General features: G+C 40.6%; 1 protein-coding gene across 2 annotated transcripts in view; it reads right to left on the bottom strand.

Annotated features, from left to right (window-relative positions):
- Positions 1-17,071, bottom strand: part of far1 (fatty acyl CoA reductase 1) — a 29,766-nt gene that overhangs the window by 6,860 nt on the left and 5,835 nt on the right. The window contains exons 2-9 of one of the 2 annotated variants that reach the window (XM_058397518.1): positions 12,797-13,017; positions 11,360-11,535; positions 4,814-4,993; positions 4,558-4,735; positions 4,430-4,474; positions 3,583-3,710; positions 3,275-3,342; positions 768-939 (exon numbers count right to left, since the gene is read on the bottom strand). In XM_058397518.1, the coding sequence (XP_058253501.1) occupies positions 768-939; positions 3,275-3,342; positions 3,583-3,710; positions 4,430-4,474; positions 4,558-4,735; positions 4,814-4,993; positions 11,360-11,535; positions 12,797-12,985 (1,136 nt within the window). In that variant the 5' untranslated portion in view covers positions 12,986-13,017. Of the gene's footprint in view, positions 1-767; positions 940-1,214; positions 1,387-3,274; positions 3,343-3,582; positions 3,711-4,429; positions 4,475-4,557; positions 4,736-4,813; positions 4,994-11,359; positions 11,536-12,796; positions 13,018-17,071 lie in introns of both variants that reach the window. The other variant, XM_058397517.1, reaches the window with a different exon arrangement.

Consider the following 17,071-nt stretch of genomic DNA (forward strand, 5'->3'; position numbering starts at 1 on the left):
TGGACGCTCTTCTCTGAGCTGTAGACAAATTAGACCTTGATCATGAGGAAGCTTACAGACAGAATAGCTGCTCTAAGTTGTTCTGGAGAAAAGTGTCTGCCAATTGTAATGCTGCGTTCAACTAAAGCTCTGATTAAGAAAACACTCCGTTAGAGCAAACTGGAACATCATATATATTCATGTCTATAACAGCAAATTAATAATTACCACTTTTCTACTTTCAAATCTTACAGTAGTATATGAACGGTAAACCTATTACTATATTATTAACGTTAGCTGGCACGTTTGTTGCTGGGTCGTAAGATCTGGTGCACAAACAGAGCAGACAAAAACAGGCACTGATGGAGGAGTCCTTATTTGTGCCAAAATTCTGAAGATCCAATGTGTGGAGGTGTAACAGTTTGGATCAAATCGGTGAAAACGTAGGCTGGTTGCTGAAAACATTTGCTGCTTCCCTAAACCAGCACCAACTCCAGCACCATGAGGGGCCACAATGTGTAGTTTTGAGTAAAACATCTTTAAAAATTTCACCACTCACCTTGACCCAATGCTACTACTTAGCTGCTCGTTAGTAATAAAACGCAAAAATAAAAAAGAGAAGGACATTTCATGGTGCAACCCCCATGCCAACCATTAACATCCCTCCAATGCCCTGAAGAAATCCCGGGTGTTCCTCGATCCCCAGCGGCTGGTAAAACCATGCCACGCACACCATGCAAGAAGTGGGGTGGGGTAGGTCCAGGAGGGCGTGGCTTTGATGACCTTACCTAGGCTTCTGCCCCGTGAGCCACAGATAGGCGTCGTAGAGCAGCGCAGGAATGGTGTGGCTCACCGTTGTCCAGTACTGATTGGTAAACGGGTTGGAACGCAGGTTAACATTGGGACGCCTGAATGCCTGCTCTAACGGGTTCGTCTTGAACGTCATGTTTATACAGTATTCTGCAGGGAGGCATACACACGCATAGACAGACAGAAACAGGACAGCGTTTTAAAAGGGACCACGAGTGGTAAGACGGGACAGAGAAAGAGAGAGAGAGAGAGAGAGAGAGAGAGAGTGCAGAACCCAGCAGATAGCATCTGGCTTATGCATTCTCTCCGGTTCTGCAGTAAGCAACGTCAAGACACGTCACGTGGGGTTAGACTGAGCACGAAGGGAGGGGGGAGGGGTCGGGACGGACGGACGTATGGATGGATGGATGGACGAAGCTATTTACCTGGGCTCCCGTCCCGTTATCCTGAGGAAGAGATCATAGAGGAATGCTGGCGCCTTGTGGCTCACAGCAATCCAGTACTGATTGATTAGATGATTGGATGTGAGATTTACATTGGGCCGCCTGAAAGCTTGCTCGAGGGGGTTCCTCTTGAAAGTGGATATAACATGGTGTTCTAAGAGACAAAAATTGGGGATTCAATCGGGTAAACTCTCCACAGCAGTACATGACTCTTTAAAGATAAAATAACGTCACTTGTCGTTTACGGTAGGGACTGAGCCGCGTGTACGTATCAGTTCAACCGAGAGTGCTCAGTGCTTGCAGAAGGGAAGAGCTCTCATGCACGACAGTCTGTCCATTCTGATTGGTCATTTGTGAGTATTATAAACATTTATAATCAGTCATGCCATAGATTATAGCTAGATTTTAAAAATAAATGTGTATGGATGGAGAACAGATGCATTATGTCGCCACATTTTATATGAAAAATAAACCTTTGACATGAATATAGCAAAAATCTCACTGGGCTAAAATTGTCACTGTTTTTGTCGCATCACTTTGCTCAACATAAGGCAAAATAAAACGATTTAAGTGTTATACCCTAGACCAGAAATAAATAAAAAAATAGCACAGCGAGAAAGTAAACAATAATAGACTGCTTTAGATTTAGGGAATGTCTAAAGGAAGCTCCAGTTAGTGAAACATTTAGAATGAAGTGAAAGAATCGAAGGCTATAGCCTGTTCAGACTGGTCTGACTGGGATGTGCTCACTACTTAAGTGAAACCACGCAGCATTATCCTTATTTGAATTATTCTGATGGGGTATTTGTATCATTTGCCAGTGTTTTGCCTAGCAGGCTACACGATAACAAGGTGTGTTTGATAAGTTCTGGCTTTTGAAAATATAAAACTCTGTTAAATTGAGCAAGAGCAAGTCAATTCTTCTGGTCGCTCTTGGTGTGTGTAATTTCGCCAGGTGTGTATGGTTGTATGGTTTTTCACAGTTAAACCGAGTGAAAGTTGGGAAACACTGAGACTCTTAATAAAAACTATAAAGCTACTATCACAATTCTTCTGTAACTATGAAGCTCTATAGTACTCCTCACAGCATCCTAGCATCTCATGCAGCTACCTAACCCTCACTCGTTTGTATAGAATGCAAGCTTGCATGCAGCTGACATTGTTTATAAATGACCCCGGATGTTAATGGCTCCTCCGGGACATACTTCAGCTCTCTCAGCTCGGAGATCCTCTATAAAGTGATGTAGAGGACCAGAAGTGCAACTAACAGGCAGAACAAACGACTATTTCGCAAGTTCAGCTTGTCATGAATGCCCCAGTTTCTTACGGTTTTGTCAAAAGAATTAAAAGTTACCACAAAAAAATTGAAAGGGCCTCAAGCATCTTCACTATCATTCGGTTAATGGTTTAAATGGGGTACCAGTTTAACCACCCTTCTGTCTTTTTCAAGATAGCACAGAAATAAATATCAGATTAACAAATGCCTAGATTTTTTGAGCACTACCACTGGGGCTGATTTTCTTTCTAGTCCACACTGCTACCAGTGTGGTTTATCAGTGGCACACTTCATCGATTTGATCTCCATCCATCCATTTTCTGTAGCTCTTATCCAACTCAGGGTCACAGGGAACCTGGAGTCTATCCCAGGGGACTCGAGGCACAATGTATGAGACACCCTGGACTTAGTGCTAAGTCATCTCAGGGAAAAAAACCATACACAAACCCATTCACACACTACGGCCAATTTAGTGATGTCAATCGACCTATAACGCATGTTTCTGGATTGGAGGAGGAAACCAGAGTCCCTGGAGGAAACCCCAGAAGCATGGGGAGAACATGCAAACTACACACACGGGGCAAAGGCTGGAATCGGACCTCGGAAGTGCGAGGCAAACGTGCTAACCACTGAGCCATTGTGCCCCGATTTGATCTTGAAATTGGCTATGATTAGATCAGTGACCGAGGAGGAATTGTGTAATCTTCTAGCTTGCAAATGTCTTTTAGAGCAGTATATGTGCTAAAACCAAATAAATGCTTCATACCGACTTCACCCCAGTGAAAGGGATTGATTGTGCCGGTTGTGCAGTTGTACACCAACAAACTTCTTGGCCTGTAAACAAAGAAAAGGAACCTTTGTTAAACAGTAGTAGTTCTCTTTGAATGAGTATTGTTCTTTGAATACTACTCACAGATCCCATGTTCTACTTTAAAGCCTACTGAAATGTATATGTTGTTCTAACTGCTCCAAAGATATTTGGAGCATTAAATAGATAGCAATGTGAAACATCTCGGCTGCATATATGGAGCAGGTCTGATCTCTATGATTTATATGAGCTGTTGGCACACTGACCTCGTGTGTTTCTGTGAGCCTGAGTACCAAGCGGCAGCCAGAGTGGTGTTTATGACCACATCGACTGGCACCAGGTCAGCCACTGCGCTGTTAGAGGCTCTCATGGTGCGTAGGATGCCTTTCCCTGCCTACATAAACAGAACAGTTTCAACGTGACAGCTGTGATCTCCGACACACACACAAACGCTTCTGACAACAGAATATATAATCAAATCAAAGCAGATAATTTTACAGTAATAACAGTGATAAAAGAACAGCATGTGATGAGGATGATTATGATGATGAAGATAGCCATGATGGAGACAATAGAAACAGTGATATTGCAGGCCATGATGAAGGTGATGACAATGTTAATAGTGATAGTGATAATGCAGACAATGTTGATGGGGACAAAGATGTTGATAGAAATATTGTTGATGGTGACGATGATGATTGTGATGGTAGTGATGATGGTGGCAGTAATGTGATGTTGATTATAAGCGTGACAATAGAGATGATTATGATGAGCATGATGTTAGTGATGACCATGATTATGACAATGACAGTGAGAATGATGATGATAGTGATGAGCATGATGACCATGATTATGATGACAGTGAGAATGATGATAATAATTGTCATGATAGTGATGACCATGATTATGACAATGACAGTGAGGATGATGATGATGATGATGGTCATGATAGTGATGAGCATGATGACCATGATTATGATGAGAGTAAGGGTGATGATGATAATGATGACAGTGAGAATGATGATGATGATGATGCTGATAGTCATGATAGTGATGACCATGATTATGATAAGAGCGAGGGTGATAATGATTCTGATGATGATAATCACTTACAGCAATGAATATTCCGCTCGGTCCATTGAAATTATCTATCCAGCCCTGGTGTAGAAAACAGTAAATGCATCAACACACAGTATCACAGTGTGATAAGGCGACATTACAGTAGAGTGAGAGATATTTACAGGAAACGGCTCTTTCCAGCTGGCTCCTACTATAGAAGGGCGGACGATTGCTACGTTGAGGTTCCCGCACTCCTGTTGAACCAGGTACTCAGCCAGGGCTTTGGTGTAGGTGTAGGTATTGGGTCGCTCACCGAGCAGCTTCGGGGTCATCAGACTGACCAGCTTATCGTCCATCCATCTGAACATAAGCAGAATCAGGAATTCATTAGCACTCTTAATCAGGGTTACAGAAATGACAGTCATTTAAAACACTTACTCCAGTGTGTCGATGAGCTTCCTGTAGTCGACAGGTGGCGGGTAGATGACCTCCTCGATGAGCTCTCGGTCACAGTTAGCGTATGCAGTGGAGACGTGAATAAACACCTCTAACTGCTTCATCCCGTGGGCAAGACTCAGCATCTTCTGTGTGGCCAGAACGTTCAGCTGCATGGCATCTCTGATGAACAAACACATACGACAGTGTGACTGAAAACTCGGGGTGATAATCCCTTCCTGATTCAACAATTTACATTCCTTCCACCTACACAAGCCACTTATTTAGACAGTTATGTGCTTATAAAAGTGATAAAAGAAATATTATTTTAAAAATCTTATTTATGTTAAAGGGTTTATCCTTGGATTGTTTATCCATTTTCGTTTTTTTTTCCATTATAACCTGTAAGTTACAATATAATGGATGACTTGTCTTGGTGACCTAAGACAAAAGTGTGGTTTTGTCTACTCCTGTCTCTAATTTATGCTTCCACTGGTCAGCATGAGAGTCCACAAACATGGACAGAAAAAAATAAAAAGACTTCCAATCAATAATATCAACATGAAATATATTGAGTGTTTAAGAGTGAGGGAGGTGATGATTATGATGACCGAGAGAATAATGTTGATGATGATGATAGTCATGATAGTGATGAGCATGATGACCATGATTATAATGAGAGTGAGGATGATGATGGTCATGGTAGTGATGAGCATGATGAAAATGATTATGATGAGAGTGAGGATGATGTTGATAGTGATGAGTATGATGACCATGATTATGATGAGAGTGAGGATGATGATGATAGTCGCTTCAGCCACCTCAGGCTTGCTCACTTGGGATAACATCTAGGACTGTTTTTCTGTTTATATGTTTGTTGTTTTCTTATATTGTTTCTTATGTAAAGCTGCTTTGAGACAATGCTCTTTGTTAAAAGTGCTATACAAATAAAATTGAATTGAATTGAATTGAATAGTGATGACCATGATTATGATGAGAGTGTGGATGATGATGATGATGATAGTGATGAGCATGATGACCATGATTATGATGAGTGAGGATGATGATAGTGATGAGCATGATGACCATGATTATGATGAGAGTGAGGATGATGACGATGATAGTGATGAGCATGATGACCATGATTATGATGAGAGTGAGGATGATGACGATGATAGTGATGAGCATGATGACCATGATTATGATGAGAGTGAGGATGATGACGATGATAGTGATGAGCATGATGACCATGATTATGATGAGAGTGAGGATGATGATGATGATGATAGTGATGAGCATGATGACCATGATTATGATGAGAGTGAGGATGATGACTATGATAGTGATGAGTATGATGACCATGATTATGATGAGAGTGAGGATGATGATGATGATGATAGTGATGAGCATGATGACCATGATTATGATGAGTGTGAGGATGATGATGATAGTGATGAGCATGATGACCATGATTATGATGAGTGTGAGGATGATGAAGATGATAGTGATGAGCATGATGACCATGATTATGATGAGAGTGAGGATGATGACTATGATAGTGATGAGTATGATGACCATGATTATGATGAGAGTGAGGATGATGATGATGATGATAGTGATGAGCATGATGACCATGATTATGATGAGTGTGAGGATGATGATGATGATGATAGTGATGAGCATGATGACCATGATTATGATGAGAGTGAGGATGATGACTATGATAGTGATGAGCATGATGACCATGATTATGATGAGTGTGAGGATGATGACTATGATAGTGATGAGCATGATGACCATGATTATGATGAGAGTGAGGATGATGACTATGATAGTGATGAGCATGATGACCATGATTATGATGAGTGTGAGGATGATGATGATGATGATAGTGATGAGCATGATGACCATGATTATGATGAGAGTGAGGATGATGATGATGATGATAGTGATGAGCATGATGACCATGATTATGATGAGTGTGAGGATGATGATGATGATGATAGTGATGAGCATGATGACCATGATTATGATGAGTGAGGATGATGACTATGATAGTGATGAGTATGATGACCATGATTATGATGAGAGTGAGGATGATGATGATGATGATAGTGATGAGCATGATGACCATGATTATGATGAGTGTGAGGATGATGATGATGATGATAGTGATGAACATGATGACCATGATTATGATGAGAGTGAGGATGATGACTATGATAGTGATGAGCATGATGACCATGATTATGATGAGTGTGAGGATGATGATGATGATGATAGTGATGAACATGATGACCATGATTATGATGAGAGTGAGGATGATGATGATGATAGTGATGAGCATGATGACCATGATTATGATGAGTGTGAGGATGATGATGATGATAGTGATGAACATGATGACCATGATTATGATGAGAGTGAGGATGATGATGATGATAGTGATGAGCATGATGACCATGATTATGATGAGAGTGAGGATGATGATGATGATAGTGATGAGCATGATGACCATGATTATGATGAGAGTGAGGATGATGACGATGATAGTGATGAGCATGATGACCATGATTATGATGAGAGTGAGGATGATGACGATGATAGTGATGAGCATGATGACCATGATTATGATGAGAGTGAGGATGATGACTATGATAGTGATGAGTATGATGACCATGATTATGATGAGAGTGAGGATGATGATGATGATGATAGTGATGAGCATGATGACCATGATTATGATGAGAGTGAGGATGATGATGATGATGATAGTGATGAGCATGATGACCATGATTATGATGAGAGTGAGGATGATGATGATGATGATAGTGATGAGCATGATGACCATGATTATGATGAGTGTGAGGATGATGATGATAGTGATGAGCATGATGACCATGATTATGATGAGTGTGAGGATGATGATGATGATGATAGTGATGAGCATGATGACCATGATTATGATGAGTGTGAGGATGATGATGATGATGATAGTGATGAGCATGATGACCATGATTATGATGAGAGTGAGGATGATGATGATGATGATAGTGATGAGCATGATGACCATGATTATGATGAGAGTGAGGATGATGATGATGATGATGATAGTGATGAGCATGATGACCATGATTATGATGAGAGTGAGGATGATGATGATGATGATAGTGATGAGCATGATGACCATGATTATGATGAGTGTGAGGATGATGATGATGATGATAGTGATGAGCATGATGACCATGATTATGATGAGAGTGAGGATGATGATGATGATGATAGTGATGAGCATGATGACCATGATTATGATGAGAGTGAGGATGATGATGATGATGATAGTGATGAGCATGATGACCATGATTATGATGAGAGTGAGGATGATGATGATGATGATAGTGATGAGCATGATGACCATGATTATGATGAGAGTGAGGATGATGATGATGATGATAGTGATGAGCATGATGACCATGATTATGATGAGAGTGAGGATGATGATGATGATAGTGATGAGCATGATGACCATGATTATGATGAGAGTGAGGATGATGACGATGATAGTGATGAGCATGATGACCATGATTATGATGAGAGTGAGGATGATGACTATGATAGTGATGAGTATGATGACCATGATTATGATGAGAGTGAGGATGATGATGATGATGATAGTGATGAGCATGATGACCATGATTATGATGAGTGTGAGGATGATGATGATAGTGATGAGCATGATGACCATGATTATGATGAGTGTGAGGATGATGATGATGATGATAGTGATGAGCATGATGACCATGATTATGATGAGTGTGAGGATGATGATGATGATGATAGTGATGAGCATGATGACCATGATTATGATGAGAGTGAGGATGATGATGATGATGATGATAGTGATGAGCATGATGACCATGATTATGATGAGAGTGAGGATGATGATGATGATGATAGTGATGAGCATGATGACCATGATTATGATGAGAGTGAGGATGATGATGATGATGATAGTGATGAGCATGATGACCATGATTATGATGAGAGTGAGGATGATGATGATGATGATAGTGATGAGCATGATGACCATGATTATGATGAGAGTGAGGATGATGATGATGATGATAGTGATGAGCATGATGACCATGATTATGATGAGAGTGAGGATGATGATGATGATGATAGTGATGAGCATGATGACCATGATTATGATGAGAGTGAGGATGATGATGATGATAGTGATGAGCATGATGACCATGATTATGATGAGTGTGAGGATGATGATGATAGTGATGAGCATGATGACCATGATTATGATGAGAGTGAGGATGATGATGATGATAGTGATGAGCATGATGACCATGATTATGATGAGAGTGAGGATGATGATGATAGTGATGAGCATGATGACCATGATTATGATGAGTGTGAGGATGATGATGATAGTGATGAGCATGATGACCATGATTATGATGAGAGTGAGGATGATGATGATGATAGTGATGAGCATGATGACCATGATTATGATGAGAGTGAGGATGATGATGATGATGATGATAGTGATGAGCATGATGACCATGATTATGATGAGAGTGAGGATGATGATGATGATAGTGATGAGCATGATGACCATGATTATGATGAGTGTGAGGATGATGATGATGATGATAGTGATGAGCATGATGACCATGATTATGATGAGAGTGAGGATGATGATGATGATAGTGATGAGCATGATGACCATGATTATGATGAGAGTGAGGATGATGATGATGATGATAGTGATGAGCATGATGACCATGATTATGATGAGTGTGAGGATGATGATGATGATGATAGTGATGAGCATGATGACCATGATTATGATGAGTGTGAGGATGATGATGATAGTGATGAGCATGATGACCATGATTATGATGAGAGTGAGGATGATGATGATGATAGTGATGAGCATGATGACCATGATTATGATGAGTGAGGATGATGATGATGATGATAGTGATGAGCATGATGACCATGATTATGATGAGAGTGAGGATGATGATGATGATAGTGATGAGCATGATGACCATGATTATGATGAGTGTGAGGATGATGATGATAGTGATGAGCATGATGACCATGATTATGATGAGTGTGAGGATGATGATGATAGTGATGAGCATGATGACCATGATTATGATGAGAGTGAGGATGATGATGATGATAGTGATGAGCATGATGACCATGATTATGATGAGAGTGAGGATGATGATGATGATGATAGTGATGAGCATGATGACCATGATTATGATGAGTGTGAGGATGATGATGATAGTGATGAGCATGATGACCATGATTATGATGAGTGTGAGGATGATGATGATGATGATAGTGATGAGCATGATGACCATGATTATGATGAGTGTGAGGATGATGATGATGATAGTGATGAGCATGATGACCATGATTATGATGAGTGTGAGGATGATGATGATGATAGTGATGAGCATGATGACCATGATTATGATGAGTGTGAGGATGATGATGATAGTGATGAGCATGATGACCATGATTATGATGAGAGTGAGGATGATGATGATGATGATAGTGATGAGCATGATGACCATGATTATGATGAGTGTGAGGATGATGATGATGATGATAGTGATGAGCATGATGACCATGATTATGATGAGTGTGAGGATGATGATGATGATGATAGTGATGAGCATGATGACCATGATTATGATGAGAGTGAGGATGATGATGATGATGATAGTGATGAGCATGATGACCATGATTATGATGAGTGTGAGGATGATGATGATGATGATAGTGATGAGCATGATGACCATGATTATGATGAGAGTGAGGATGATGATGATGATGATAGTGATGAGCATGATGACCATGATTATGATGAGTGTGAGGATGATGATGATGATGATAGTGATGAGCATGATGACCATGATTATGATGAGTGTGAGGATGATGATGATGATGATAGTGATGAGCATGATGACCATGATTATGATGAGTGTGAGGATGATGATGATAGTGATGAGCATGATGACCATGATTATGATGAGTGTGAGGATGATGATGATGATAGTGATGAGCATGATGACCATGATTATGATGAGTGTGAGGATGATGATGATGATGATGATGATGATAGTGATGAGCATGATGACCATGATTATGATGAGTGTGAGGATGATGATGATGATGATAGTGATGAGCATGATGACCATGATTATGATGAGTGTGAGGATGATGATGATGATGATGATAGTGATGAGCATGATGACCATGATTATGATGAGTGTGAGGATGATGATGGTGATGATAGTGATGAGCATGATGACCATGATTATGATGAGTGTGAGGATGATGATGATGATGATGATAGTGATGAGCATGATGACCATGATTATGATGAGAGTGAGGATGATGATGATGATGATAGTGATGAGTATGATGACCATGATTATGATGAGTGTGAGCATGATGATGATGAGATTATACTTGAAGTAAAGAACATGAGTGACTGAAATGGATGCCTACTTAAGTGGCTCGTTGAAGCGGATGGTTGCGGCACAGTGGAAGACAACGTTGATGTGCTCTTTCAGCGTGTCCTGGTCCTCTTTCCTGAGGTCTAACTCGGGCAGCGTCAGGTCACTGTTCACTGCCACGATCTTCTCCGCGAAATCCGCCTGCTCTTCTCTCAATCTGTCAAAAAGCTGAGGCAGGAACACAGAAGAGGATTAGCTTGTGCTCACTACCCTGAAAGTGCTCATGTTATTGTTACCTTTACTGCAAAACGTTTTTAAATATCTGAGATCAAACATCACAAGCTGCATATAAACCGGTACAGCAGGAAATGTCATACAGATGTTCTTGATTTTTCTGTTGTATACATTTCAAGGCAAAAAATTGGGAAGAAAAAAAATAAAAAATAAAAATAAATAACTCAAAAGGAAATCAAAATCCAAGTAAATAATATAGTATTAAAAAAACCTCACATTTTCATTGATTGTTTTAAATATTCTTAATTTTTATTTTGCATCAATATGTTTTTCTTTTCTTAACAGAAATATTAGTACTTGAGTGTAGAAGGTCACAGAATTGTCCTATCCCAAATGCCATAAGAAATCTCTATTAAAAAAGAAGCAACTGTGAAATAATTAAATGATATGTAACATTACTGTAATATTTATTATCATTCAAATAAAAGTACATAGCTTTTCAGGGGGTTCAATTAGAGCCAAAGTTTAATAAGCTGTGCTTCTGAACATGTTCTCTAATTATATTAAACATTATATTATTATAGTGTACACTGATCAGGCGTAACAATGTGAGCAGTGAGAGGTGAAGGGAATAACACTGAGTATCTCCTCATCATGGCACCTGTTAGTGGGTGGGATATATTAGGCAGCAAGTGAACATTTTTTCCTCAAACTTGATGTTAGTGTTGTGCATTTGAGCGAGTTTGATGAAGGGCCAAATTGTGATGGCTAGACCACTGGATCAGAGCATCTCCAAAACTGCAGCTCTTGTGGGGTGTTCCTGGTCTGCAGTGGTCAGTATCTATCAAAAGTAGTCCAAGGAAGGAACAGTGGTGAACCGGTGACAGGGTCATGGGTGGTCAAGGTTCATTGATGCACGTGGGGAGCAAAGGCTGGCCCGTGTGATCCGATCCAACAGATGACCTACTGTTGTTCAAACTGCTGAAGAAGTTAATGCTGGTTCTGATAGAAAGGTGTCAGAATACACAGTGCAGGACGGGTCAGGGCTGTTTTGGCAGCAAAAGGGGGACCAAGACAATATTAGGCAGGTTGTCATAATGTTATGCCTGATCATTATATTATACATAAAATATTTTAAGCACAATGCAGAAGACCGAATGAGGCTTTAATAAATCAAGCTACTACACAATTCCTGGCAGCGATGCCTGGGTCACGCTCAGGACTCAGACTCGAGCAAGCGAGGACCTGAACTCACCCTGCAGTTGATCATGTCTGCGATGCGGGCGCTCGGACTCTGACCCGCTTTGGGCCGCACGAGCACGTAGACCGCTCTGATACCGGGGCATGAGCGGAGCAGCTTCTCCAGCAGCACTTTGCCCATGAAGCCCGTGGCGCCGGTGATCAGCACGTTCTTCCCCGTGTAGTACTCTGGAATGGTGACCATCCTGAGCGTCCCAAGCCTCTGTACTCACACACCTGGGTCAGTGGCACAAAAAAACAAACAAACAAACTGATCCATTAGTCTGTCATTTCATTAGCTCTCAGTTGCTATGAAGGTTAACCCATCAGAATATAACAAACTCGTGGTATCAGTTCCTCTCATTACAAGCATTATTTATTTATTTTAAATTGAACCATTATAAAAATGATTTATTTCCAGTATCTGTTCATGTTTTTAATAATACCAAAATATGATATGAGCGGTGACCCAAAAAAAAATTCCTGGAATTCCTCCTTCAATTCCTTTCAGAGTACTCTCCTCGTCACGCGATACGCTCGTCCCACCATTCCTCCCATTCCTGAAAACGTTTCCGATACTCATGTTTTGTGAAGCGATAATCACACTGCGGTTAAAATCTGCTCGGCTGATAATGCAGGGTGTGCAGGTGCATTGTCATGGCGTGAGATCCGGATCTGTGTGCATGACACTTCAGAAATATTAAAAAATAAAATTGGATTACTGATCAGAAGGTTGTGAGTTCGAATCCCAGGTCCACCAAGTTGCCACTGCTGGGCCCCTGAGCAAGGCCCTTAACCCTCAGTTGTATAAAATGAGATAAAATGTACAGGGGTTGGACAATGAAACTGAAACGCCTGGTTTTAGACCACAATAATTCATTAGTATGGTGTAGGGCCTCCTTTTGCGGCCAATACAGCATCAATTCGTCTTGGGAATGACAGATACAAGTCCTGCACAGTGGCCAGAGGGATTTTGAGCCATTCTTCTTGCAGAATAGTGGCCAGGTCACTACATGATGCTGGTGGAGGAAAACGTTTCCTGACTCGCTCCTCCTGTTGGAGGTTTCAACACTAAATTGGCCAGTGTTTCAGTTTCATTGTCCAACCCCTGTAAGTCGCTCTGGATAAGGATGTCTGCCAAATGCCAGAAATGTAAATGCAACATTCCAGTTCTGGGAATTTTTGGGTCCCCCATCGTACATTATAATGAGACAAAATGACACGTATGTTTTTCATAAATAAAAAAATACAGAAATGACTTTGAGAATCATGATTTTGATATTTTGGTCATATCCTCCGCCCTTAATGAAAAAACAAATAAAACTGCTGTTCCAAACAAGGATGATCCTGAATACTGAACAGATTGACTCTTAGAGTCATCTGTGACGTTCCTACGGAGTTCTATGCTCCTATAGGTTCTCCTATAGGAGTTCTAAGTAACATCTAAGTATTTGCCTCCTGCATGCTTGGCAGATGAAGCGAGACCCTCCTGCCCAGCAGCACTTCTTAAAAAAAAAAAAAAAAACGGTATGAAGACTTTTGGATATAGAACCGTGTGTGTGCTCTCGAGTCACCAGCCCTGGTTAAATATTTGATCGTGTAAAGTTCCTCAGGCGCTAGAGACCAGGAAATCAGACCGCATTTCAAACCAGGCGTACACTTGGCCTGTGCTTATTCTGCAAGGGAATTCTACAAAATAAAGCCCAGCTGCAAGAAAACTGCACCGAGCGGTCAGCAGAATATTAATCTGGTTTCTTCTCACCGCTGGCATTCACTCATTTCACTCATTCCACTGTGATTCAACTGAGTTTGGTTTAATGAGAGAAAGGCATTGTTGCTTTAGTCCTGTCCAGCTCTCTGTCCTGCTCAACAAACAGATGAGCCTCTGTCAACGCCGTCCTTCTCATCATCTCGCTCACACTTCAGTCACTGACATTTTGAATGAGGTGCTTCTGATGACTCTTCCATGCAAATTACACTCGTGCCAGCAATGCTGCAGCACATCACCTTCCTGTAGGTTATTTTTGCTTTGCCTTTCTGGCCAGAATTCCTGCAGCTCTAGCCGAAATTTGTCTTCCAGATCTTTCCTCGACTTTTACAGTGGGCATTGTTAAACTTCAGTGCAATTGTGCTAGCATTAGACTGGTCCCTCTGTGATGTCAGAGTGCTAACTTCTCACCGCAGTTACACAAGTTTGCCCCAGACTGGCTAAACACATCAGGAGCATTCTCTGATTCAAAGGTTTACTGTGTTTTAGGGTGGAGTTTTCTGTTAAACTGCTCTCTACCACTAGATAAACCACAAGTTCCTGTGGCTCAACTCCAGGCGTTGAAACTCGAAGCGAAGTATGAACACATGCTACAGTACAATTCACTGATAACTAGAACTCTGGGTCATGTGACGCTGTAGAAATTCGGACATTGTGTGTGTGTGTGTGTGTGTGTGTGTGTGTGTGTGTGTGTGTGTGTGTGAGAGAGAGAGAGAGAGAGAGAGAGAGAGAGAGAGAGATTATGCCCTGTGATGTTTTGTCTCCAGGCCCCCTGTAACCCTGTGTAGGATAAGCTCCACAGAAAATGGATGGATGGATGGACATGTAGTTACGTTTAAATTACAGAAATGAAAGAAAGACTTTGGATTATAACCCAAATTTATCTATTTAGGTCAACCACAATCATACACACACACATTCTCACACCCGCACACACTCACTCCATGTGAGTGTTACAGGGTCTGTTACTCATTTCTAAAGGCTCTGTGTTGTGTTCAACTCCTCATTAAAGCTTATACATTTCAACCAAGAATGCAATTCTACAGATATTCAGACTGACACTTGTAGAACACGTCCTTTAGAAATAAATAAATAAATAAATAAATAAATAAACTCAGACCAAACTTCAAACTTGTTCCAGGTGCAGGTGAAACAGGTTCTGCAGACCGACTGGAAATGTGCTGCTTTAGCAGCTTGTTTTTAGTTGACACAGCAGCAAGGGTGTGTTTACTGCATAACACCGGCGTTCGGTCCTGCGTCAGGGTGAACTCCAGAGCCCGTGTGGAGTGAGGGCACACGCAGGGGCACCGGTGTGTGTGTGTGTGTGTGTGTGTGTGTGTGTGTGGCGAATGGGTTTCACACCTCTGCATTGACATCCAACACACGCAAGCTTAAAATAGTGTGCTCTATCCAGGCTGGAGTGTTGGATGGAGGATTCTTGAACCATTTTAACCATCCATCCATCCATCCATCCATCCATCCACTAATAACTAATAACAGGTAAAACACACAATACGCAAGTTACTTTACATCCTGAACGAGTTCGGACCCAAATACGAGTTCATGGGAATCATGATACAGCTCCAGTGCAGGTGAACTGACACCGCTTCCTACCGGTAGTCTCGGGTTCAGTACGGTGCATTAGTGATTTATCATGGAAAAATGAAATGAAATGAAATTCAATTAAAAAATATATAACATAATATAAAGTAAAATTAATAAATTAAATTAAATAACAATAAAATTAAAAATATATATATAATATAAAATGAAATAAATTTAAATTAAATAAAAAAATAAAAATAAAAATATATTAATAAAGCTCCCTTTTAACCCATGCCAAAGTTACAAAGATTTTTAATAAAATATTAAAATGTTCTACTGAAAATTACTGAAACTTTTAAAAAAGAATTGTACACATTTTGCTGTGTCATGGTTTTACATCCAAATCCGGTGTCAAATTTTCTGGTCCACACCTAATCAAAAAAAACTTTAAAAACTCCAGGCATGCATTTCTCACCCTAAGATACTACAAGCTTCTCATACTCGTGAAGAACTCTCTCTCTCTGGTTCTGAATAAAGCCTTCTCCCGCTGTTGGGTTGATTGCAGCAGCTGATATCAGTGAAGAGAATACTGTTGGGGATGCAGATGGCTTTGACCTGCACCACAAACCTTCTACAGACCTTCAATGCTCAATATCCTATATTCCAATATCCATCCTACCTGCCTGGGTCATTTGCTTGACCTCTAGAAGGCAAATGCTGAAAGTCTAATTTGCAAATTCCTACCATCTTCTGAGATGTTCTTCCCAGCTAACGGTCTTACAAGATGGCATGCAAGTTAATAATACTGTTATGGTCCCTGATATTGACTTTATAAGATTACGGTCCCTTAGATCGAGCAGAGTGTGAGAAAAGAATGAGTACTCATAAACCATGTTCACGTCTAACGAGCTACTACTACAGAGCAAAAGTTTTCAAATCCAAATCTTCACATACATACATACATACATACATACACTA

The sequence above is a fragment of the Hemibagrus wyckioides genome, linkage group LG08 (assembly GCF_019097595.1).
Source record: "Hemibagrus wyckioides isolate EC202008001 linkage group LG08, SWU_Hwy_1.0, whole genome shotgun sequence".
Lineage (NCBI taxonomy): Eukaryota > Metazoa > Chordata > Actinopteri > Siluriformes > Bagridae > Hemibagrus > Hemibagrus wyckioides.